This window comes from Scomber japonicus, chromosome 24 (assembly GCF_027409825.1).
Source record: "Scomber japonicus isolate fScoJap1 chromosome 24, fScoJap1.pri, whole genome shotgun sequence".
NCBI lineage: Eukaryota > Metazoa > Chordata > Actinopteri > Scombriformes > Scombridae > Scomber > Scomber japonicus.
In genome coordinates, this window is record NC_070601.1 from 15,620,222 (window position 1) to 15,647,621 (window position 27,400).

At 40.0% G+C, this 27,400-nt stretch overlaps 1 protein-coding gene across 2 annotated transcripts; it reads left to right on the plus strand.

Annotated features, from left to right (window-relative positions):
- Positions 1-1,912: 1,912 nt before the first annotated feature.
- slx9 (SLX9 ribosome biogenesis factor) lies at positions 1,913-27,400 on the plus strand. Of its 2 annotated transcripts, XM_053314501.1 has the most exons (7): positions 1,913-2,169; positions 3,168-3,288; positions 14,741-14,809; positions 18,579-18,635; positions 18,723-18,753; positions 26,806-26,871; positions 26,959-27,400. In XM_053314501.1, the coding sequence occupies exons 1-7, from the start codon at positions 1,981-1,983 to the stop codon at positions 27,083-27,085; spliced, it is 660 nt and encodes a 219-aa protein (XP_053170476.1). In that variant the 5' UTR covers positions 1,913-1,980; the 3' UTR covers positions 27,086-27,400. The 2 variants fall into 2 exon arrangements, with proteins under 2 accessions (XP_053170476.1, XP_053170475.1); XM_053314500.1 differs by having other exon boundaries at positions 18,579-18,753.

The following is a 27,400-nucleotide window of genomic DNA, read 5'->3' on the forward strand; positions in this document are numbered from 1 at the left end:
TTAAAATATACCAAATACAAATTTAAATTTACCAAAATGCAAATCTGATATATAGTGTCTCTGAACCAGGACTCCATGAGGAAATTATGAAATCTTTTGATAATCTTTATCCATTCAGGGAAAGTGTTCTTCATTTCAGCCACACTGCTTCACTATTTAACTAACATTTATTCTTGGTGGCTAGCATCACAACCAGAGAACTCTGCTGTCAACCACTGAACAGCTTCAGTGGAACACCTGGAAGTGGAAAGGTTGAGAGCATGATGACAACCTCCAGTGCGTTCCTGCTCTCTCCACTAACACCAAATTCTTCTGTGTGTGGTTCTTCTAGAAAAGGAGAAAGTGATTGTTAGTTAAGCTCTCTTTATTCGCTTGAACATGATTTCCTTCTGAAAATCTCAAGCTAAAGAGCGACAGGCTGAAATCACAATTTAGCACTGATGAGTCTTGTGTCATGTGATTTTTGTGGTATGTACATATTACCCAAATGTGTTTTGATATGTCTATTTTTGTATGCGCTATATGTACAGTACTGCACATTGTAGTGTTTTTTATTGTAGAAGACCTCATATTCATTTGCCACACCTAGCTGGAAATAAACATGATTTTCATTTTAAATTATTTTATACTTTGTTATCATTACTTTTCTTATTGAGCTGAACACAGAGGACTTGAGCTTGAAGAAAAAAACCCAACTAAGATATTGCAAAGATTAGAGCACACTGTCGGGTAGTGTTTGCATTTTGTCCCAGCAATAAAGCTTTACAAGGGATACATAGAGTGAATTTGCATCTTAAAGTATGCCAAAGTTGAACTCAGTATGAAAGGAGTTCATGTCCACCATGAGGGAATAAACTGATGATTCCTTTAACATAAACAAAATCTAAGCAAAATGTTTTTTTTAAAATAAATGCTTATTGTGCTGTATTAGCCTCTATATATACATAAAAAATGCTTGCACCACTGCACAGGGTAAAGATTCTACAAGCAGTGACCATTTCTTGAGTACAAGTGTACATTATATTGGAACAGGAACAACTTGCCATCCTATATTATAGGCTACTACCATTAAGTGGAATCATGATCTATAGGCCAGGATGTTTGCAGACATGCATCATCTGAAATATCCAACCATTCAGTTAATGCTGCTGTTTGTCATCATGCATATATAACCTCACAAATATCTATTAGCTTTAAATTCATTGCATTTCAAATGTAAAACAATTTTTCAAATTTGAATCCCAAATGTATGTTTAAAAATTATAATGTAAAGCGTTCAGATTACTGTACAAGCCTCAGTCCATTGAAGACGAGCATTTTCATTCAAAGAGTTGTCTTTGGAGGCTTGCCAACATCTGGACTTTTCATATAGCACACATGCTCTATTGAGACACTGAACGTAAATCTGCTTTATGCTCTCTCTGCTAACAAATAACATTATGGACAAACAAATAAATGCGTTTCAGCAATATTATTATCTAAAAATATCACTCAAACAAATCTATTAAAGCAACCGCATAACAATCCTCTATTTTATGATAACAGCATGCGGAACTTTCTGTCTGCACCACTTTCCACCCGACCCATTAACCCGGAACACCAGTCACGCTTGTCATGTCAACAATATCAAGCTAGCGGGAGTGGAAACAAACACTTCTGGTGTTAACTTTCAGACTAAAACTCTTATTAAAACTATAGTGTGCTGTATTGTTATATTTTACGGAGTATAAACTTACAACCAGATTATCTCGTGTGAGTATTCACTATATAATAAAACCATAACAGTTGCTAAAGGCAAAACAACAGAATGCGAAATCTTAGAAAAAATTTCAGAGCCAAGCAAATCCTCTTCCGGTGGTAGCAAAGCTAACTTGACTAGCAACACACACCCATGCTGCTGACACAAGGAGCAGTGATACGACTGTGTATGATACACAGGAGATAAACTAGAATATTAGAGGCTAACTTTGCTTTATCAACATGGTTGGAAAGATTAAACATGTTCGCCAGAAGCTTCACCAGGCTGCAGTGAAGCTTGACAGTCCCACTGGCCTCACTCAGACCCCCGGCTCTGGGTCCGAGTCGTCTCGTCGCTTAGAAGAGCCTCCACAGAAAATAACTCCGCAGCTGCTGGACGATAAGAGTGATGCTCCAAAACATGCTGCACAGGTCTGTTATGTTATGTTATGTAATAAAATAGATAACGTCGATATGTGATACTGGACGTGTCGTCATGTTAACTGAGAGCTGTGTTATTTAACGGGAGGTGTTTTGAGTAATGGCTAATAAACATGCAGAGTGATTGCTGCTTTAGATTCATGCTGTGAATCTAGAGAAGAACGTAACTACGTACTAAGTACTAATTTTAGTCTGAGGTACTTGAGTTAAAGGTCCACTCCACTACATCTCAGAGGGAAATATTGTACTTTCTACTCCACTACATTAATTTCACAGCTTTAGTTACTTTACAGATGAAGATTTGACATAATGGATAATATAACAAGCTTTTAAAATACAACACATTGTTAAAGATGAAACCAAAACACAGTGTGTAGTCGGCTCACATTTCAGATGTCTATGATCAATCAATCAATCGATTGATTGAGATGTCTATGAGTTGTTAACAGCTCCACCAAATACTGATTTTCCCTCTAAGCTTCTCACATGCTTTTATTCAGTAAATGTTCAAAGGATCCTATTTTTCAGCAACAAATCAAAGATTAGAGAAAAAGTTCTTTCCTCTCCCATTAATCATCTCACCACCACTCACATTTATCTGCTGACCCTTTGAAACCCCTACTTTTACTGTAATACTGCATACTACATCACTCATAATACTGCAGTACTTTTACTGTAATACTGCATACTACATCACTCATAATACTGCAGTACGTTTACTGTAATACTGCATACTACATCACTCATAATATTTATGTGCTTTTACTGTCATACTGCATACTACACCAAGCTTGTAATACTTATGCTCTTTCACATAAGTGAATGCAGGACTTTTTAACATTGCTGTATTGGTACATTTACTGAAGTAAAGGTTCTGAATACTTCTTCCACCACTGAGGGACAGACACTCATGGCATATGATTATGATATGGTGGATAATTGCTTCGATAAGCCCCTTCTCATATGTTCTCTTATTCTGAACTCCACAGGCCGGGACACTCAGCTCCTTCCCCACTGGGATCTTTGCAGGAACTAAAATCTCTCCAGAGGCTCTTGTGCAAACCTTGAAGTTTGAGAAACCTCCAGAAGTACCCATACCTGAAAAGAAAGGTAACACTTGGTGATGATTGACTGATGTTGTTGTTGAACCTGGAGTATATGCAGGTATATCACTGTAGAATTACCTAGGTGTCATAATACTACAGAGATTAAGTAATGTAGTATTTTATTTTATGGCTGCAATTAACAGTTATTTTAATTATCAATTAATCTGACAGTTATGTTATTTAAATATATTGTAATGTATTCAGATTTCTTGTTTTATTCACCCAACATATATTCTGTTTACTATCATACATGACAGAAAAAGCATTAAATACTCATATTTAAGGAGCTGTAGATTATTTGGTAACATGAATATAATGTGAAGTGATGAATGTGATATTAACTCCAGAATCCAAATCCATTTTCACTCAGAATCTTTGTTTGAGCACAGATAGTGATCCTGTTAGTCAGACAGCCAAACGTTTCATTTTAGTCATCATGGCATTAATATTAATTTGTGGCAGCTGCTGTAATCTGTCAGCAGTGAGGTCACTTAAACTGGTAGCCTTCAATTGTGCTGACTAAACATGAAAAGCCTGTTGCCTGACTGTTTTTATATTGTTCTATTTTGTGCACAGCGACAGGAAAAACCTTTGTGATTGTGTCTTGAAAGGATAGCTGAATGAAAATAAGTCCCTAAGAGTTTATTTTTGCTCTGCATTATTTACGTTTAATTCATTTTGCACCCTCAAATGGTAGACCACAGGGCTACCATGAGTAGCGGCTGGAGGACCTTAGGCTCCAGCAGAGCATGGGCTTGCTAGGAATGACCACAGTGGTGTTAAGCAGGGGCAGGAAACTGTGGTGGATGGTCTGGCACTTCTGCTCTACCCTTAGGGCTTCATCATTAGTGGCCAATCTATCCTCCACGATCGACAGTCGTCTGTTTATGGGCTCCATGTCATGTTGGCAGTGTTGCAGTTTTGGGAAAGTCCAGCCATGTTTGTAAGGTTACTTTTAGCAAGCATGAAGCTGAGGTGGGGCATGTCCAGGCAGAGCTCATATCGGGGCCTCTGGTTGAGAATATCCAGGTAGTAGGTGGTGTGATGCAGCTGGGAATCACAGTTCCTGACCTGACCCGCCACTCTTTGAGTGACCGTTGTCAGATCCTGTATCTCGTCAATGATCTGTTGCCTCTGCCAGCGTAACCACTCTTGGACTTTGCGCATCTCATTGATATTTTTCCGCATGGCACCATCTGTGTTGTGGCGCTGACACTCGTGAGCATTCTTAAGATTGGTAAGGGTGAAGCTCAGGTTCCCTCTGAAGGTAGAGGAATCTTTTACCAGGCTGTCAGCAGTCAGTTTCTGGTCCTTGCAGTGGCTCTGCCACTTGTCGTAGCCCGTATGGTAAGGCTTGTACTGATCAGCAGGGAGATGGAAGGTGGAGCAGCTAACATCATGGATTATGCATTTAGTAGTAAGCTTGTTGGCTTCACTCTTGTCCTGGTAGTCAACCAGCAGCTGAGTGTGTATCTCCTTCAGAGAGCTCAGTTTACCCACCAAGATGCAGATCTGCTTCTGAAGCACTTCTGTGATCTCATTGGTCAACTGCACCTTGTGAGATTTCTACTGCCTACCCAAACAATGGACGTGAATGGAATTTAGTTTGTGGTGCTCACAGCATGAAATAATTACATTAAAATATTCAACATGTCTTTCCAGAAACTGTACCCCCATTACACTGGACAATTCACACAAAACACTGTGGGCAGTTTCTGTTGAAGCTACATTGTATTAAAGAAATAGTCCCCACTGTATGGAAATTGTTGACAGTGTGTTCTGAGGATTATTTACAGTAACATGGTTACTGGGAAAGAAATTAATCACTTGCTTGAAATGAACAAATGTTTTGTGTGGGTGAACTGACCCTCATTGCCTGATTTCTAAATTGGTTTAGAACATTTTAAAAGACTACACAGAAAACAAGTTGGTGTATTTAATTTCAAGACGTGTTACTTACCACATTTCTGGTAGTTTAAATGAAATTAAGTAATGTAAGTCTCTGAGAGGCTTACTCTCACTTCAAGTCAAAACAAAACTGAAGTGTGCCTGCAGGGAGTGTACAGTAACCAACCATCTAGAATCTTCTCAGCTGTGACATAGCCATCTGGAATGGTGACAGTAACCTAACAGATCTGCTGTGTGCACTGCTGCTATTTTCCACTAAAGGTAAATGTTTAATGTTGTAATCCATCATAAATGTTTATGATGTTATAGGAAAGGTGCTTATTGAGATATTAGATGTTTTTAAAGATTAATCTTTGGTCAGTAGTTGAATTGATTGTTTACTGATATTTTTGCCCTTTCCCTCCAATTTGAAGGTGTTCTTTGTACAAGTTGCAGGCGTTTGCATTGATAGGTGTTCCAAGAGGAGAAACCTCTGACAAAAATGACAGCCAAAGATAATTTAATAATCATCTGTAGCAGTATGATGATGTGTGTCTGTCAATATAAAGGTAGTGGAGACTATTCTCCCAAGAAAAACGCCTCAATATGTAAGTTGCTCAAAAATGATATAGTTACATTTGAGTGATAGATGCCTTCTAGTAGCTGGAGTAAATATGACCCAAAGCATTGGTGCAAATCAGATAAAGCTCCTCATTCAGAAGGTGTGGTGGGAGGCATTAACCCCAACAGTGGACTTTGCTGCAGAAGACCGCAGTTTGGTTCCAGTTCCCAACCAAGATCGTCCCCTGACCGTAAACCCAGGGTTATGATTGCAGCCATGACGATGGAGGTATCCTAACTTTAAGGTAGTTGTAACAAAATGATCATTTTAAAAACCATGATCTTTCCCTAAACCTAACCAACAAGTTCCTGTGCCTAAACCTAACTAGACCTAAATCAAAGTGTTAAAAACACCATAAAACATTGTTAGTTTTTAACAGTGATGGTGAAGAGTTTTGGAAAGCACACACTTATGATTTCGTCCTGCCAATTACTGCTGATAGGGTATGATTGGTTGTGTGGTCAATGAAGTGTCAGAAAATGGTAAAACATTACGTTTTGCTTTCCAAAGTTCAACTTTAAGTTCTCAAAGTTCTTCTTTGGTCTCCACCAATAGCCCACTATCCAAAGATATTCAATTTACCATCATAGAAGACTAAGAAACCACAAAGGATTCACATTTGAGAAGCTGAACCAAGACAATTTGGAACTTCCTTCTTAAAAAAATGGCAAAAAATGATGAATTAATTATTAAAATATTTGCCAGTCAACTAATTAATTAAATCGACTAATTGGACTAATTGTTGCAGCTCTGATATATATCATGAAATTGTCTAAATTACATGTTCAACTGAAGCGTTAATTAATGTTGTTAATCATGCAGTGGTCAAAGGTCATGAGCAAGGCATGATTGAGTAGATGATCAATCAAAGTTTAAGTACTGTCTTGTGGAATTCCATTCTCAGGCCACTAGATGGCGTCTTTAACTCATAATAGTCTCAGCAGCACCACAGCAAACTACAAGCAAGGTTTTTTCATGGATTTCTGTCCCACTAATGAAGGCTGCTAGAACATCTCATTCCAGCTTTGAAACATTGGCCTAAAAAAGCCTGCACAGAGATCTGAGTAACAATAAACCAACATGATCAAAGGGAATGAAGAGGCGCTGAGAGCATCTCCCTGTGACTGCGAAGGGGAGTGATGGATGTGGGCCTTGTTGCTAAGCATGCTGTGCTGCATGAAACCTCACCAGACAACAGCTCGCTGCTATTTATAGACCAGGCACGTTATAAATTTAGCTCATGCATGAAATCAAGTTTTAGCTGCATCAGTGTTTCCTTGCTTTAAAAGCTGGTGCTTTTAGCAAAAAATGTTAGTTTAATGACATTATGTTACTGAGAGGTGTAATATCACACTCTTATTAGCTGTTGATCACCACAACAGCAGGAGGTCATTAGGACTAAATGGAAAGAACCCTGTTTAAAACATGCTTACGATGTCAGTCTCCTTAAAACAATACTTTATTAAAAAAATGCTTCAAAATATACATTAGTGCACACCCATGTCAAAAATATGCATGAAAAAATGCTCCATTCATTTCCATACTGTAATGAAAGTCAAGTGAAGTCTTTAACATCAGATCTATAGGGCCACAATTCTATTGAGTTGTCTGTTAATTAATTTTTTTGTTTGTTTGTTTGTTTAGGCTGTAAAAGAATTTAGAACAGAGAAAAACACCAAATCCTTTAAATATAGTGTAGGAAACGGAACCAGCACATTTTCTCACAAATACTTTCTTTTATAATCAGTTATATTTGGAATAATTGATAAACTCTTTAGTGCTAAAATGCTAGAAAATATTTAAAAAATATCATAGTTTGTAGGTCCTCAAATACTTTTGTCCAACCAACAGACCAAATCTGTTCAGTTCATAATGATGCACAAAACCAATACAAACCAATCCACACTGTACAGAAGCATAAAGTAGTGAATTTTAATGACTCAGACAATAAATAGACAGAATTGTTGACGATTCATTTCCTGTAGTTTGACTAATCAATTCATCAACAGATTGTTTCAACACTAGTTTTCCACCAGCACTGAAGGCTGAATTATAATGGTATTATAATACATGACTTTTATAACATGACAAAGCAGACTGATGTAATGGTTTTGTGCTGTTAAGAGACAATAAAACATTTAAATAGATGAAACATTGCAGCATGTTTTCAAAAATGGTTTAAAGAGGAAGAAACAGTGAAGAAACAGTGGTATGATCCTTTTTGACTAATGTGTCCAGTTGAAAATATTAAAACATTCTATATGATATATATGATCTATATGATATATGACTATATGATTTCACTGTTCAATATGAAAATATCAAAACTTGAGCTTAGACATTTAATTCATTAGTTGCTTTTTTAATTATAAAATGGCAACAATGTACTAGTTTTCGCCATCTTTGAGCAGATTTTCTGCTTTCCCCTCTCTATACTATTGTAAATTTAATATCTTTGTGTTTTGGATTGTTGTTCGGAAATGTGCTAGAATTTTATATGGGCTTTATTCTTTACAGTACATTGCAAATTAATCTATAATGAAGATAATCATAAACTAAGAGGAGATGAAAATCTGCTATATTTTCATCAACCTACCTCTGACGTCATTTTTTCCACTTGATGTGACAAAGTGACATGCACTGCCTTTTTAGTTCCAGTGCTTCACATGTCACTGACTCAGCTACATGTATTTATTGATTTAAATGAAAGCACCACTGTGATGTTCAGTGATGACGTTTCAGGCGCATATATGGGAGTTCCTTTGTCAGAATTTATAAAACATCTTTGGAAATGAACAAATTAGACAAGAGACAAAGAGAGAGTGGGAACCACAAGTACAAAAAATGAGAATATTTAAACTAGTTAACTGATTTGATTGCAGCCCTGTAGCTACTGAATCGTATCTGCTTTCTCAGAGATCACACTTATAATGAAAGTGTTGTCTTGAGCATGTAGGCTGGAGTTGTGATCGTGGCTGGAAGTTGATCAGACAGCCCCCGTGGCCATCTGACAAAGTGCCCTGTCTGCAGTCTAATTACGGGTATTGTATCACTACCAGACCCTGGAGGGAAGACCCCAGCTCCTCTTTATTTTGAGGTCAGCTCCCTAAAGACTCTCCTCAGCTTCTCCTCTTCCCTCTACCCTCCACATCTTCCCCTTCTCAATCTCACAGTCATTAATTCTACTCCGCCTTACATCATTTCATTCTGATCATTTCACCTGTCAGTATCCCCTGTTCCCACTGTTCACTTTTTTTTCTTTTTTTTTACCCATCTCTGTTGTTTTTTCCTCCAGTTTGGTACAAGGCAATTTGCCCGTGCAGAGCTGTCATGTTTACTTGCATCATTATAACGAGACTGCATGCATCAGAGCATCGGAGCGTACAATGGAAGAAACAGTTATCCGCGTGTGAAACTCAGCCATGCCAGAAAGATGAAAATGGTTTCTGGGTGTTCTACACCAGAAAAGAAAAGAAACCAACCATCAACACCATCAGTCTCCTTAAATTCTGTACTTTCTTTCTTTCATGCCAGTATTAACATGTAGCAAAGTGCTTTATCTACAGCATGTGACACTTGACATGATGTTATGTCGCCCCAAACAATTGGTTTCAATGAGAATTCCATCACATCAAGATAATGATAAGTTTCCATCATTCTTTATGAAAATGAGCACAATGACTGAAAATAGCGTGTTTACCAGCTCTACTTTTCCCCAGTGTCTCTACCCTGCCTCCCCTCTCCCTTCCTATCTCATTTGTTCCATACTGCTCACTATCTGTCATCTATCTACCTGTCCATCTTTTATGTCTGTGCCCAACTCCGCCCTGTAGAAACAAGCTGTCAGTGGAGCCCAGAAGAGCAGGATGTACAGGGCTGTGGATGGATGTGGGCTGGGTAGGTGAGGGGGTCGCCTCCAGCCAGGCGTAATCACAGCTATCCATTTCATCTAAGAGTGGGAAGATGATGCTCCCAATGGGAACGGAGCGGTGGTAAGGCACCCTCCTCCATCCCACCTCCCCTCTACATACACAACAGACCCCCCCTCCCCACCCACCCACTCGTGAGAGATTGGATTTCCCCACCTCTACCCGCATTTGTAGTCAGCAGCAGATGCCTATCTTTGCCTGTCCTCTTAGTGCAAACAGCAGCAAAAACACTTCTGTTGTTTAGCGCTGTGGTGGCAGATAAAGGCCTGCCAGGATCTCTGGAGTATGTAGAGTCTGGAGATAATATGCCTGTCTGAACAGCACATACTGACACTCCAGCAGATGGGATGTGTACATGGCACACATCACACTCTCAGTGTCTTGATTTTAATTATAAATATTGGCCCTTAATGTAGTTTAAACTGAAGTTGACATGAAGTTGAATTAAAGGAAAATTCTGTTCTTATTTACAACCAAGTGCATGCAGCAAACATGTTATCAGACAGGTTAGAAACAGTTTATCCATGTTTTCTATACGATTTAAACTATGAATATTAAAAGTATTAACCACAAACTTGTTTTCAGTTTTGCCTTAACCAACCATGCACTGTTGACAAAAACACATTGTTGAGAACTGTAGTTGTTGCTTTAGTTGCTCATGCTAATGGACTCCATTGTGTCGCTCCTTCCTCTGTACTCAGGAATGAAGCTGATGACTAATGTGTTGTCACAACAGATAGGAATCAACCACAGCAACAAAAACAAGACCAAGGATTGGGAAAAAGTTTGGTATCTAACTGTGTGCTTTGATAAGTCTGGAGCTTCCCGTTAATGTTAGTCATGGCCACCAGAACTGTATGCATCTGCCTCTTAGAAACATAATATTCATTTATATTGTGGAATAAAATCTCTGGTACAAAACCCAGCTATTAGAACACATTTTTATCAGTTGACAATTGACAATTTTACTAACATGTTAGTCATGTTGTTTCACTTTCATGAACCCTTTTTCAAATGAACCAATCCAACACCAAACATTAGTGACTTGCTGATGGACAAACTGGAACATTTGGCAGTTAAAGCTTATTGTTGATGGACACTGTTGTCCCACACAATTCAGAAAGCAACCAGAAAGAAGATAGTTACTCACCAACTGACAAAGTAGTGCACTATGTCCATTAATACACACTGTACACTAGGACACAAACAAAGGCGGTAGTTTGGAGCAAAATTGACTTCTCTGTCATTCAACAAAATCTAAAGATAAAATAGATTTTAATGTCATCAATTGCTCATTATATATTAGAATAATAATTCTAATGTATTCACAGTGTGCTCATTATAATTGTGATGCATTATGGTGTCATTATGACCACTTCAAGTATGTAAATGGATTTCAAGCAGTGAAACCACAGAAATCCCTTAAAGGTGCAGTGTGTAGAATTTAGTGGCATTTAGCAGAATGGGCTTGGTAGAAATGGAAGATAGTATTCATAAGTATGTTTTAATTAATTTGAAGACAGGAATTGTTGTGTTTGTATTACTTTAAAGCTCTTTATATCCTGCTGTAGGGGACTGGTCCTCTTCCAAGCAAACCCTCCATGTTGTACCACCATGTTTCTACAGTAATCCAGACTAGACTAACCAAACACTGGCTCTAGAGAAGCTTTAATTTGGTTGCAATTTGCAACCATGCTGCTAGATACATCTACATCTTACACTAGTCCTTTAAAAGTGAAATATTCCTGCAAACATGTCCAGCTATAGTCCATTGATGTAGTGGACTTAAAAATTAGTCATTTTCCTGCCTTTTAGACAATGATAAAGACAGTGGAATACAGACAGCAGAGGACATTTCAGCCGCCACTCCAGTCCTCATATCTGAAGCAAGGCTAAATGGGATCAATAGGCCGGCACACTGGGACAGTACAGGGCAGAACATATCACACCACGCTGTGCTCATTGAAATGACATGTGGCCTATCTGTTGGCTCTGACCTTTTGAACTCTGCAGAACCGGAGCTGACACCAATCGATGGATAGAAACCAGGCCACTGCATGACATTGCACAATCATTTCATTTACATGGAATTCAATAATGATGAAAAATAAAATATAAAGCACTTAATCAATGTGAAAAACAGGTCTACTTTATGATTCTGTAACAATATTGGGTTTTGATGCTGGGAGATATTGTATAATCTGGCATGGTAGATGTGATACAGGCATCCAGATATTCAGGAATTGCTGGAAATATAACCATGTGTCTGTATAATGTGTATGGACTTTTGATGGCTAATAGATAGTTTATAACTGATATTTGTACCCTTTTATATGTCACAACCTTCTTTCTATGCATATAATGCGTTGATACCTCAGTGATTAAACAAACTGGCAAATCTGTCACATGAGAGGTGACAGTGATTGACAGATATGTCAAACAACAACAAATATTGATGCCTATATCAACAAACTAATGTATTATCAAGTTGCTGCTCTTGCCCTCAGGCCATTCTGCGAAATGGTGGTCAAGGTCTTTACTGCATTGTTAATTCCAGAGCCAATGCCCTCGGGCCTATATACACACACAACTGCCACATCATTCAGGGAGGGTACCATCGATCTCCGGACTGTCCATGCACTCATGGTGCTGATGGCTGGTGTTCATCTCATGCTCAGTGTTTTTTACAGTGGATACTGTAGAGTGACTGGATAATGGAAAAGCTCTGTCATTAGTTGTTGTTGTTCTTGGTGTGGTTATCTTCCGTTTTCCTCCGTACCTTTGACTGATTCATTCCACTGCCACACTGTGAGCAGCCATGTTGTTTTACATTATCAGCCCGTCACCGTTAACTCTTCCTCCTGTCATGAAGAGCAGGAAGGGAAATTAATATTTAGCGAGGGACCTATTTCAGTCCTGTCTGTACTACACTACCAGACTACCGCTAGATTAAGAAGTTCCGTGTAGAAGTTTGGAGCAAAATACAATTTGTATTATTATTTATTCTCTCTCACACAGCAGCTCATAGTATCTGTGTCACCTCGGCCTCAGAGGATGTCCTGACCACGGGACACCTCAAGGTGGCTTTGCAGATAAGATATCATTATACAAACTTTCCCCTCTGGCCTGGGATGTTTTCCTCTCACAAAGTAGGAAAACAGATTGAGCCCATGTATTTATACCTTTTGCAACTGACTACATTCAGTGTGCAATACTTTTACATTTATATTTATGTTTACCCATTTCGGAAAAGGGTTATCTCAGCATGGGGTTGGAAAATACACATTTCTGACAGAAAGCCTGTATTAAAAACTGGGAGTGTGACATTTTTAAGTCATATCTGTGTTTACCAGGCATGGATAGGACTGTAATATCAAACCTCAATACTGGACTGTTTTACTTTTGAATGTACAACATTGCCTATTTCTCCTCCTATACTGATTCTGAAACTCAAACTTTACATCTGTATCTGCATATATCAAATGCAGATCCTATCCAACATGTTAAACATGTAAAAACATCACTATATCCATGCTGCAAAACACAAAATACTGCCAACCCACACATAAAATGCAGATAATGAAGTATATCAAGTCTATACCATGAATGTCAACGTCAACAGTATAAAGGTCTGTTACATTAAAAATGCACAGTGGTCTCCTGCCCTGCTGCTGGAGAGCTACTACCCTGCATGTTTTAGGTATCTCCTCATTTTAACACACTTGATTCTAATTATTAACTTGTTATCAAGCATTTGAGCATGTTTCAGCTGCTTGATAACGAGATAATAATTAGAATCAGGTGTGTTACAGTGAGAAAATACCTAAAGCATGCAGGGTAGTGACTCTCCAGAAGCTGACCGCTGCCATATTGTTATGATTTAATCACTTAACAGGCAAACTAATTCAGTTTCTTATCCAGTATGTGCAGCTAATAGAGAGAATGTAGTTAATTGTGCAGTACGCATATTTCTTTGAATTATGTTATGTTTATATATTCTTTATTTCGTCATATATGTAGCGGAATTCTGAACTGAATAGACTGTATGTGTGATGCAGTGTTTGCCTGAATGTGTATTCCATTGTTGTTTCAATTTTCTTTTTAAAGTGTTACCAAGCTAGCATTAGCATTAGCAAGGTAGCGTTGGTATTCAGCGTACCAAATCAGCTAAAGACAGCTAAATTAACCCAAGAAACCTATTGCTTATATGTGACAACAGTATAGCGGTGCTTAGTGCAAAAAACACATAACATTTACATTGTATAATGTGGTAATATTCACTGTAGTTACAAAGTCCTTGTCAATTTTGCTATGATTCCAACATGGCAGCCATTGGCAAGAATTGTCACTCAACCTTTTGACTGTTTTGAATGCACCATCTGGGTACTCATAGTACACTGCATGTTTACATACTTCTAAGTGTGCACTTGAAATATTAAATGTAAGTACAGTAGCAAGATTTGAGACACAGCATAAGTCAAGCTCATGCAATTTAAAGCTGCACCTGACCAGGTTTAACTGAAAGCACAAGCACTTCAGCTGTTGTTTGATCTCACCTCAGGAAATGAAGAAAAAAGATGACTCAACCAAATAAGTCTTCTTATTGCAACTCCTGCCTGAGCTCATGTGTAGTAAAAGCACAACAAGGGCAAATAAACTGAAATAAAAGGCTGAGTGTCTGTGTTAAACAGAACTCAGAGTGCATTCTCTCTGCTCCATCAGCTCTCACTCAGGGAGGGGGGATGGAGGGAGGATGGAGGGGGGATGGAGGCAGGATGGAGGCAGGATGGAGGCTTGCTGTAGCTCGCAGTCAAGTCATTCCCTCGCCACCTTTGATGTATCTTTAACACATTTATGAATTTGCCTCTCTTCATGTTTAATTAGCAGGCTTTCCCTCTGCTGAGTGGAGCCTGCTGGGTTTGATGTGTGCTGTCATGTAACTCTGTGTGTGTGTGTGTGTGTGTGTGTGTGTGTGTGTGTGTGTGTGTGTGTGTGTGTGTGTGTGTGTTTGTTAACAGGCCCAGAAGAGAAGAAAATCAAGTCAAAGAAAGAGAAGATGAAGGAGAGGAGGGAGAGATGGCTCAACAGTGAGTTTATATCAACACTCAGCACAGATATCAGACTGATACAGCTTATTACATGTCTATGTACTTTATATATGCTTTAATATTATGATGCAACCTGTTGTTGATGTTGTTGGTAGCATTTTAAATTAATTTAAACACACTGAAGTCACAGTTAGGACTTGACCTCACCATGTTTTTAACTTGCAATGAGTCTGAAATCACAGCCAACTTGGTATCTGTTAGTCTTCTTTTAAATATTTAATTATTGTGTCTTGTTTATTTGGTTTTCAGTTGGTTTTTTGTTCATGGCAAACTTTTCCATATTGCCCCAGTTAACAAACGCAGACAGTCTGAATGTAATAAGATCTGTTTCTATTTCTCCTGGTGGATATCAGGTGATTGACAGTAAATGGAGAAAAACACAAGGCTAGCAGTGATATGAAAAGTCAGGTAGAGTGAAATAAAGGTTGAAGGATTATCTAATTCCAGTGTGGACTAATCTCAACAAACACACACCCAAAGATGATTTTATTAAGAAGTAGAGCAGTAGCAGTATACAGAGGGAATAAGAAGAAAACAGCAATGTTTTTAATCACTGATTCATTGATTTTTATCTCCCTGCCCACTGTAGCAGGCACAGGGAATCATGTAGTAAATGAGAAAGCTCATAGTGACACTGGGGACATTGATTAATCATTAGATACCAGTAACCAGTGATTTGAATGTCATTGGAGGAGTACTCCAGAGTGCTCCTGTGTGAGTTGCTACGTTTGATGAAATGGAATCATATATGTTCCACAACATGGGCGGCTAACAGATTTTAAGACAAGTTCGGATACAAATCTTTTCCACAAAAACTTCAGTCACCTTGTTAAAAGTTCTTAAAATTACTTTCTACTCCTGTTGGATACAGGTTGTGTTAAGTTTATTCTCAGTGTTTGTACACTGCAGGCTTCAAGTTTCCACAGTGGAATACTAACTAGTAGTGATGTCACACAACTTATGATGATAAAGGTGAGCATAGTGACACTTTGAGCCTTCAGCAGATGAATGTGAAATCAAACTGCACATTTAAAGTTCAGGAACAACCTGACACATGTTTTAAACAAGAAACTATACTTACAATAATAAACACAAATCTCTCATAAAACAGATTCAACTTGAAAGATTAAACAGTTTTGAGTAATTATCCTTTTATAATATACCTATAATTTATTAAGCTGTCTACAATTAACTAAAATGTATTATTCAGTCCAGCTGTATTCAATTAACATGATAATGTTTAAATTACAAATTCTAATCCTCTCAATGTTTTATTAGTCTGGCAGCAATAAAAAAAAATGTTTTAACCTAATTTAAAATGGATTGATTACATACAGTATGTTTTTGAAATCAAGTTAATTAACTTGTTTATCATACTTTATGTATCATTATTTGACTAATTATAGTGGAAATTAAACTGCAACTACAGAATTAGATTTTTTTGCTACAGTTTACATTCCCATCAAAAATCACATATTTCTTTTGGTATTCACAATGAGAGGATGTGTTGGTCTCAGTCCAGCTCAGCTAAACTAGATCGACTTTAAGCTAGCTTCAATTAACTGAAAACCCCAAACATGTGACCTATGAAGAGTGTTGGGCTCTACCACACAAAGCAACGAGTCTTCTGAGACCTCACTTGATTCTGAATGAATTATTGTGATCCTCATTACAATATTCATTTTCACAATGAACACACTGCAGATGTGACAGTGTTAGACAGCCAGAGAATGAGTTAGCATTCCAGGTTAGTTGAAATACAATTATGCTCCTGTAGCTGCTTCATTTAAAAAAATTATCCAACTGCTGGAAGTCTGACTAAACTCTACATTAAATTAGCTGGAACATGCTTTTAGGTTGTGTGTGTGTTTTTAAAAAAGGATTTGATTGTTATCTGGTGTAAGTGCAACACTCAACTCCTCTCCTCGACATTGCCGCCATCATCATCATCAACATCATCATCATCATCATCATTGCCGCCGCCATCATCTCCCATAATTGCGATCAGGCCTGTAACCGTACCCTTGTGCTGAGCCAGTCAATTCCTCTGTAACACAACACGTATCCTCTTCAGGCGTATAATTAGGTGCTAATGGCTGAGTGACCCAGTCCTGCTGAAACCCAAGACCGGTTCCATGGCTGACAGTTTTCAGGAATTAGGACAAAATTGGAATGAAAGATAAGCTTGTTTCTAATCAGAGACATGGAGTAGCGATGGAAGTATTTAGTGGATTTTGGTAGCAGCGTTTTATACTTGAAGACATTTGTAATTGCAAACTGATCAATATCTTTGTATAACTAGGAAACAGGTGACATGTTTCCTTTTTAAAAGAAGGTCTAAATATGGGCTTCTGGTTAGTCCTTTATAAACAGTTGTGTCATGATGCTTTGTGATTATTATTATACACTTTAGTTCTATAGCAACTTTCCAAACCGATGGTACAAGGTGCTTCACCAATATACACTTTTTATGCCATATAAAATGAACAGAATATAATAAACAAAAACAAAATAAAAAGCAATAGCCAAGCAAATAGATGTAGCAAATATGAAATTAACACTATAGCAATTTTTAAAAAGTCCATCACATAATGTGTCATCGAGTAATGTGTCAGTTTTTATTTTCTCATTTAATCAGTGAGTTGTTTGGACAATGAAATAGTGAAACATGTCAAAACTAAAGAATCCAGAAAATACTCACATTATAGAAGCTGCAATCACAGAATTTGAACATTTTTCTCCTATCGATTATCAAAATATTGATTCATTTAATTGTTGACTAGTCAACTCAATTAATTGATTAACTGACTGATCATGGTTGCTATGAAAATACCTGACATAAAATATTGATGATATTTGTTCTACCATAATACAACCAGCCTTTGATCAGTGTGATGTTAGATGCTGCAGTTTGCTTTTATGTGCCATAAAAGAAGTAACCGTTGAATAGCATCAGTTGCTGAGTTAGTGATATCTGCAGTTCTAAGTGATGACAGGTGTCAAATACACACATCCATCATAGACTGTTGTGCAGTATGTGATCCTGATCAGGGTCAGACCTTTTGTCCCACATCTTCCTCAGTTCTCCTCATCCTCCCTGACTGTCAGACCGATGTTGCTCCACTCAGATTCTTTTATTTAGACTCTAGTAGTGGTGGTCATAGCTTTATATTGATATTCGGGTATAATATAAGGATTGCTTTAAATCACACAGCTCACACACCGTCTGTCTGAATATTTGTGAATCTTCCAACATCAGCATCCAGAGTGATAACAGCAGTTCTATACTGTGCAGCTAAAAGTCTACTTGTTGTGACATACTGTGGGATTCAGTGCATGATGACATGATGACTGAATAACCACCAGCAAAATATTTCAGTTCAGAAAATCATCTTTAAGGTTGGACGCTCTGCATGGAGTACTCATTCAAGCATGACATGATGATGATGATGATGATGATGATGATGATATAACAGGAAATAGCCTGGATTTGTAGAATGATTGTGTTGACAGGCAGAGGAGCTTTTTAAAGGATCATTCCTATTATCTGAACATGACCTTTGTAGCCTGAGAATGAGAAACATATTTCCTCATTTCACATAACCTTTAAACTTACATGTTCCTGACCAACATGTTTCAGTAAAAGGAGCTCCCACCCTTCACTGCCCTCCTCTGGATGTAAGCGTCTCTCTCTCTCTCTCTCTCTCTCTCTCTCTCTCTCTCTGTGTGTGTTGTGATGTCTCCTCAGAGATCAGCTCCATCAAGCAGGCGAAAGAGCAGCAGGCAGCAGAGGCACGTAGGCAGGCCACGCCTGTGGTGGGAGACATGAGGCCGCTGGCCGACGCCCTTCCCGAACTCTCCGAGCTCATCGCCCCCGCCGTCACAGCCCCCACCACTCGCCGCAAGAGCAGGAAAAACAAAGTGTAAGTGCCAACGTGATGCTGTGCAGTCATCAAGTGTCACAGTGACAATCACAGTTCTTTTGTCCCTCCCAATCTTAACTAAGAGCAGCACATGTTGTGTTTGAGTCGAACACAGTGATGTCATCAGTGTCAGCAGACTGACTGATGAGCCTCCATCTGCTGTCTGCTCTCACACTCTTTGTAGCAATGTGTTACTTGTTAAATCAACAAATTAGAATGAGATTAAAAAGTGCAGTGAAGTGAATGATGAGCTGGATCTGCATTATATTAATAGTGACTGACAGGTAAAGTTGGTGTCACACCTTCTACACCTCTGGCAGTGTTTCATTATAGATCAGTCTGAGTCAAACAGTCTTGTGTGTGTATTATTTCTGCTGTGTGATGACACACTAATATTTGCCTCTGTACAATAAGATGTGTGTACTGAGAATCCCTGGACATTGTCCAGACCTTTACACATTTCTGAAACACAACTGTATTTTAATCTGGGGCTCGACTGAAACATCTGGAACTTACTCACCCAACTTTCTCATTCTTTACTTAAAATGTCAACTTCTCAGATCCATCTGTATGTGTTAGAGCCAGAATCTTTTCCTAATATGAGAGCGGTTAAAGCAAACAACACATGGAAAAACCTTAGCAACTACCTTAGTAGTAACCAAGACAACAGAATGGACAGCTGTTTATGGACATGCTCGGCAAGCCAATCCAGCTCAATCAGCTGGGCGGAAAAAAATGTTGCAAATGAAGTTCTAAGGTCAGGTTGAAGCCCTGACTTCTGACTTGCAGGGAGCATTTTACATACATTAACCTCAAGTTTTAGAACTCTGACCATGTTTAGCATAAATATTCAACATCCTAACAGTATATAAATAACAGAAAATCATGATATTTCCCCTTTAATCATATTCTACTGTAAACACAGGGGGGCTAATATTGATCTTCTTTGTTGCAGTCATAGTGAAAACATGTATTTCACAGTAAGTAAACGATAAACAGCAAATAAAGCCATCTCTCTGCTGGAAGTCCTCATCAAGAATGTTCCACAGTGTTGTCAGCAGTGTACTGTCTGAATCACTCATTCTGAACTGGTCTTCAGTGAGGACGATGAGACATAAAACATGTTCAACACTGTCCAACATCTCAGTTGGTGAGTCCAGATAGAATTAACCATCTCAGTGAAAAACACCAGGAAGCTATAAGCAGTTCATTAAAGTGGAGTAGCTGTCAGTGATAAGACAGAGGCAGGTGAATTTAAAGGTGCAGTCTGTGAATTATGGACTGATAAAAGGGAAGGAGGGTTTCACATTAATGAGAGGAGAGGAGAGAGATTGTGAAAGAGAATCCTCCTCATTTAATGCAAAAGACAAATAAAAAAAAAAGCTTCACTCCAGGCAGAAAACATAAATCCTGTCTGGGTCACACTTTTACTTTTCAATGATCTGTGTTCTCTGAAGAGCTGCAGTTCATTCCACTTGTGCTGTGGAGGCTGCTGCACTGCGTCATCTGTGTGATTGAGCAGTTATTCACCTTTTTGCAAATGTCTCAGAGCTGAGGGTTCATGTTCATCATATCCAGCTCTGCTCTAATAGAGAGAGATGAGTCATGTGGAAGGGAACAGCCAACCAGATCGGGTTTTGGCTGCCGTTCCAGATTTAATGTGAAAATGACTTTTAAACAGCTCCACTACTGACTCATTATTGTGTTCATTAAGAAATAATAGTGGTCGTACTATAAGTGGACGCACTGATAGATGGAATCATATAATATATTAATACAGATTACAGAGACTCTACAGAGAGTAGAAACCACTGTCATGTCAGGTGTCATCTCACCACAGTTACATTTATATTTCAATTAAAGAAGAATTTAAAATGTAAAAAACTACAAATAATAAAAAAACATTACGAATAATTCAATAAAATAAAATGAATGTTACGTTTACAAATACATAAATAATTACTTAATAAAAGAAAATGTAATAAATAAATGATAGTGTGCAGGGTTGAGTTGAACAGCTTGTGCATGTTATTATTATTATTCTTATTATTATTATTCATATTAAGTGACTACATCCTTTACACTCACCAAGCACATTATTAGGATCACCTGTGCAATCTAATGCAATCGTATACAACAGCTTAGTTATAAATTCTACTTCCTAATCTGTACAAACATAAAGTAGAATTATCACCTTGAAAGTGAGTTTATGTATTAGGTGAATATACAGAAGTCCAGCAGTGCAAAAGGATCAGATGATTCAATTATTATAAATTACAGCAGCACTGTGAATTTATTAACCTTTATTTTACCTCAAAAGATCATTGAGGAGGAATCCTCATTTACAATTGTGTGGAGTAACATTACAGCAACACAACAACACACAAAACAATATTAAATAATACAAAATAAAACCTGAATAGATACAGTTGTTGAGGAATGCGACCTCTGATGCTGATGTTTGCTTAATTGACCACTGCAGGGCTTCGGTCAGAAAGCACGCAGGACATCAGTAGAGTTGAGTTTAGATTGTTTACTGTAGAACTGTACGGGTACAACGATGCATTCTGGGTACAGAGCAGTTTCTGAAATTATAACAAGACTACATCATTGTATACGGCTATAAATTAAATACAGTGAATAACACTTCACAGTAAATAAAAATACTTTTATATCAGAATCAATCTTATATTCATAAGTGCTGCTTTAACCTTGAATCATGCAGCATATACATGTAATAATATGAATTTTAACAGCCATACACACAGCTCAGTTAGCTTAAATGATGCTAAATCGTGATCATGCTAACAAGTAAAAAACTGACTTTTAAAGAGTGCAAATATACACCAGCAGCTAACAACACGATCAGAAGAGGTAAGTAACATGTACACCCTCATTTCCTCTTCCCTATGAACACAACTTACATCGTCAATGACTGCTGCACCGCTGTAAACATGTCGAGTGGAGAACGTGAGGAAAGAAGAGTAACTGCGTAAACTGCCTTCATAATAAACCCACTTCAAAATGAAAGCATTAATAATTGTCCTTTCATTTGAAGAATTCATAACAGCCGCCCCCACATTTGCTTTGTAAATGTGTAAGACCAGGGGTTCTTCAAGTGTCTTTGGTGTCGTCCTGAAGGACAGGAAGCTCGATAAGCCGAGCTACTGGTCTCATGTAGACTTTGTCTTTGACTTTGACCTCTGCCGTCCTGATACATCCATCTGGGCTGGCGACAGCATTGACAACCCTCCCGATGGGCCATTGAGCTCTTGGAAGTGATGGGTCAATGATTAGCACAACAGAGTCCACAGTGATGTTCTTTGATGACCTTTGCCACTTTTGCCTGGTCTGAAGATTCAGCATTGTGAACTGAAGCCAAAACTGATTCACTAACGCCTGACAGTGTCGCCATCTACGCTGCCCCATACCTGCTGGAGTGTAGACCACCTGAGGCAGAGCCGCATCCCTCCGCCCCATCAGGAGGATGTTTGGAGTGATGGGGTCCAGGTCGGCTACGTCAGCTGACACGTATCCCAGTGGCTTTGAGTTTAAGATCCCTTCTACTTCCACCAAAGCTGTGTACAGAACATCTTCTGAAACGGATTGACTGCCCACTGCGACCTGGAGGCCAGATTTTATAGAACGCACCTCCTTCTCCCACGCTCCACCAAAGTGGGGAGCGTTCAGTGGGTTGAACTTGAAGTCAATCTGGTATTTTGTCAGTAGATTTTTCAGTTGCGGTTCCATGGCTGAGAAAGCCTCCCTGAGTTCGCGCTCGGCACCGCGAAAGTTGGTACCACAGTCTGATAGCACTTCCTTTGGCCCCGGCCTGGCAATGAAACGATGAAGAGCAAGGAGGAAGGCATCTATGTCCATAGAGTTCAGAAGCTCTATGTGCACTGCTCGTGTCGTGAGACACTTAAAGATCACATCCCAGCGCTTCTCCGTCCTCCTACCTATCTTCACCAGGTAAGGCCCAAAACAGTCAATGCCGGTTGAATAGAAGGGTGGACAGAGAGGTCTGGCGTTGCGGGGGCAGATCTGCCATCTGTGGCACCTTTGGCTGAGCTCTCCAGCAATGACAGGTGGAGCAGTTGAGTTGGTGGTCCAATACTGTCTCCGTAACTCAGCGTAGACCCGTTCTGTGCCTGGGTGCAGTAGCCGTTCATCCATGTCTCTGATGAGAAGTTTCACAGCTGGGTGCCTTGAGTCAAGCACAATAGGGTGGATCTCCCCTACGCTTGGGTTCTGCAATCTTCGCAGCCTTCCACCCCCGCGGATGAGACATGTTGCAGCGTCTCACTCCGGAGCAAGGCTGAGCAGATGACTGTGATTTGGCACAGGTTTCTGTGCTTTAAGGGCAGCGACTTCTCCTGAGAAGCTATGTGCTTGGCATCTTCTCAGCAGCAGGACCTCTGCATTTCGATGGCTAGTGTGCTGGTTATGCACTGGATCTGTTGCTGCCCCATGAGCTTGTCGCGTGGCTTCCACCAGTTCCTTCCACCAGTTCCTTCCACCAGTTCCTTCCATGAGCTGTACTGAGTAGCATCAGGGATGTTGTCGTTGGGTTAGGGTTAGGGTTAAGGATGGGAACTCTGCGGGGTCTATACCCCGCAGAGTTCTAAGCGGGGTATAGACTGTTGTCGCTTGGGAGCAACCCTGGACCTAGCCATCACGAAGGAGATGTGGATGGTGTCTCCTGCATCGACCGCAAGGTAAGCTACTGCTCCATATGCTTGCTCCGAAGCGTCACAAAAGATATGCAGATCATGCTTTGCGTCTATACCTTTGGCAGGGAGTGGTGAATAACAGCGGGGAATGGATACACTGTTAAGATGTTTCAGCTCACTCTCCCAGGTTTCCCAAGCTTCTCAGAGGGCATGAGGTAGGTCAGGATCATCCCAACCCCTTTGCTTGGACCAAAGCTGCTGGATTAACACTTTGGCTCGGGCTGTAAATGGCACCATGAACCCTAGAGGGTCATATTGACTGGCTAGCACTTGATAAGCCATCCTCATCGTCAGTGCAGAGTGCTCAATGATCCGATACTGATATCCAAAGGTGTCAGCAGCACAGTTCCATCTCAGGCCTAAGGTGGGTTTGAGTGGGTCTGTACGGCTCTGGCTCAGCCACTGCTCTGTAGCTGATGATCTGGCGTCGGTGGGAAGGTGGGCTACCACCGTTGGTCGATTACTGGCCCACTGCCTGAGGTCGAATCCTCCTTCTGCCAATAAAGTATGCAGTTGGTCGACTCTTTGTTTGGCTGTAGATATGGTGGGAAAGCTTTCTAGGCAGTTGTCAACATAGAAGCTCTGATGCACTGACTGTAGCACTTCAGGGTAGCTGTCTTGGTGGTTACGAGCCTGTTGCTGCAGTGCATGGATAGCAGAATGGGCTGCTCGTTGTGCCAAATGGTAGCACCTGCCATTCGTACACCTCAGGTGGGTCACATCGCATGTCCCTCTAGATGAACCGAAGGAGTGGTCTGTCTTCAGACAGAAGGCGGATTTGATGAAACATTGCACGTATGTTGCTGCTATGTTGCAATCTGGTGCTGCCTGAATCGGATGAGGACACCTACCAGCAATGGACCCAGTGTAGGCCCAGGTAAGAGCTGCTCATTCAGGGAGACATTTTGGTGCAGGAATGAACAATTGAAGACCAGGCGTGATTTGTTGTTGTGGCACACAAGATGGAGATACCATGCTTCTGCAGACTGTTCCACCTCCTTAGGTTGAAGCTTCTTGACGTACCCAGCATTGATGAGTTTGTTGATCTCAGCTGAGTAAATTGCTGCTCTCTCCGGTTCCCTCTTGAGTCTGTAGCCCTCAGGTGAGCCATGACTGAATGGGTGGGACTGTTAAGCTTGGGTGCTCCTAGTTTCCTCAGGAGAGGGGTTGCATAGCGGTGGACTCCTTCAACTTCCAGTCGCTGCGTTTTCGTTTCCAGAAGATTCATGGCATCCTGGTCTTCACGAGAGCAGACAACCATTTTCTCATTTCGGTAAGGTTTGAGTTGAGTTGCCATAACCTCTTGACATTCCGATACAGGAGATCTTCTGGGCTGGCGATTGAGGTGAAAAGGCATTGTTGCACTGGTGTTTGTTCTGGTACACACCTCTCTGCCCCTTGCAGGGCCCATCCTAGGGCAGTGTGGATGGCTATGGGTCCACCGTTGGATCCTCTGCGGGTTGGCTCGGTGGCTGTAACGTGATCTGAGCTGAGCAACACTAGTGGCCGTACTTTGCTGAATGACTTTAACGGTAAATGGTATTCCTCGCAGGTGGGAATGTCGTTTTTGAAGCATCTGTACAGGGTAGGTTTGCTCCACTAGATCACCACAGTCACTGCAAGGTTTCTTGAGGTTGCAAGACTCAGGTGTGTGGGCACGTGCACACTTCCAGCAGTGTTTCCCTTCTGCTATCCACCTATCAAGCTTTGTTGCTGATTGCACTTTAATGCTGGGGCAGCGACTGATGTAATGTTCTTTGCTGTCACAGAAGAGACAGTGCACTTTAAAGGGTTTCTTGCCACTGGATGACGTAGATTTGTTGGAGGTGCTTGGCTGAATGGGATCTGCCCCATGGTACACAGCTACACTTTGTCCTATGCCCCTATATGGGATTTTCTCCTTCCCATTGCTAGCAGTTTTCTCCGGTTGATGTCGCTGTACTAGTCTGTTTGACAGGCGCTGCTGCTGGGCTTTACCTTGAAGCCAACCATTTAAGTCTTGTAGGTTGTAGGGGTTGAGACTTGTGGTGTTAAGCTTTCCCTGTAGCTGGAGGGATTTGATGAACCCATCTCTGTGGTATTTGGGTAGCTTACTGAGTAAGCAGTCAACATGGGAGCAGCAGTTGAGTTTCATCCCTTGAGGTCCTTCTAAGGAGAGTAGCATACTGACTAGGAGATGGACTCTGAGAGCGAAGCTCTGGAAGGTGCGTGCATCTCCAGACTTCACATCAGGTGTAGTCAGGATAGCTGCTATTTCGCTCTGTGCTAGTTGGTGAGGCTGACCATACTGAAGCTGTAATGCCTGCATGGCTGCTGTGTATGGGAATGAATCATGTATGCAGGACTGGCCAATCATTTGTGCCTCTGGAAGCTTGAGGTGTTCGAGTAGCACATGGTTTTGTATTTTTCATTCAGTTCAGGATAAGGTTCGAGCAGGTTATCCAAGGCTAACTTCAGGTTAGCAAACTCCCTTTCACTATCTGTAGTGAAATCTGGGATTTTGGGTTTGGGCACACCATATATGGGTACACCCTCATTTCCACTTCCCTATGAACACAACTTACATCGTCAGTGACTGCTGCACCGCTGTAAACTATGTCGAGTGGAGAACGTGAGGAAAGAAGAGGAACTGCATAAACTGCCTTCATAATAAATTACCCACTTCAAAATAAAAGCATGAATACATAAATGTCCTTTGATTTGAAGAATTCATAACAACAGTTAAACAATTAATAATTGAGTTAGAAACAGTTCAATCAATCAAATAAAGCAAGGTGTGAGAGCTGACAGCCGTATTGATGGTAAAAAAAAATCTAATTTTAAGGCCTTTTGCATGATTATTCTATGTGTAAGGTGCATTATAAGAGAAAGACATCTTTCTTATTTTGGTTCTGACTAATTGATGAATATTAATACATATCACTATAGAGCACTTCCATATATGTATATACTTTATATTCACACACAGCTTATTGCCTACTTCACAAGTAAAGTAGGAGAGACAGTATAACTAGATACTACACAGAGGCTCTGATTGTGACAGAGCTTTATGACACAACAGGCGATTGATTATGAAGAAACACATTGAAATAGGCAGAGATAAAGTGCTGAGAACAATGACAATAAAACCAACAAACAAACAAACAATAAACCCAATGTTTACAAAAGGTTGTACAGGAAATGGTGACAGATAGCAGTGCAGTTTAAAAGTTTTACATTCAGTTCAGCAGTTCTCAGTTTAGTACATGTATGCATGTACTAAACTAACATGTATCTATACATGTATGCATGTGTGCTTCTTTGTGTCTCCTCTCTGCAGGCCGGTGAAAAGGCCGGAGCCAACCGACTTCAGCCAGATGAAACAGTCACAGAAACGTAAACTCCTGTAAGCAGCTTTTCTTCTTTCCTCTTCGCTTTATGTCACCATCAAAATCCAACAAGTGAAACAACTCTCCCTTTCCTCTCACTGCAGGGAAACGGAGAGCGGCAGGTTCAGCGACGCAGTCAAGACTCTCAGCGCCAAAACAAACCCTCTGGCCGATATCGGCGAGCAGCTGAAGAAGAGGATGAGGCAGGAGGAAGAGCAAGGCCCAAGCTAGCAGCAGCGGCAGCAGCTCAACTAAAACACTTCCACAGACTTAAACAAGCCCAGTCTGCACCTGATGTCGTCAGGAAAACCCAAGCCTTATTATTAAGGAGGAGGAACCTGATCTGTGGAACCCTGTTACACCTCTGCTGCTGGCTAGTCCCACACAAAGACTGAGTATGTAGTATTTGTAAATCATGACAATAACAGATATCCTTTCTGTTTTATTATTCACATCTTTGGCACGTCTTTATTAAATCCATTAAAGCTCAAATTCTATGTGTATTTTCTATGTCAGATTTCTCAGTGTCTCTATTTAAACTAAACA

What these genes read in the sequence shown, in the direction of transcription:
- slx9 (XM_053314500.1), top strand. Translation starts at nt 1,981, where the DNA reads ATGGTTGGAAAGATTAAACATGTTCGCCAGAAGCTTCACCAGGCTGCA. An exon ending in CTCCAAAACATGCTGCACAG is followed by an intron (nt 2,170 to 3,167) that starts GTCTGTTATGTT and finishes TGAACTCCACAG; the next exon opens with GCCGGGACACTCAGCTCCTT. An exon ending in TCACAGAAACGTAAACTCCT is followed by an intron (nt 26,872 to 26,958) that starts GTAAGCAGCTTT and finishes CTCTCACTGCAG; the next exon opens with GGAAACGGAGAGCGGCAGGT.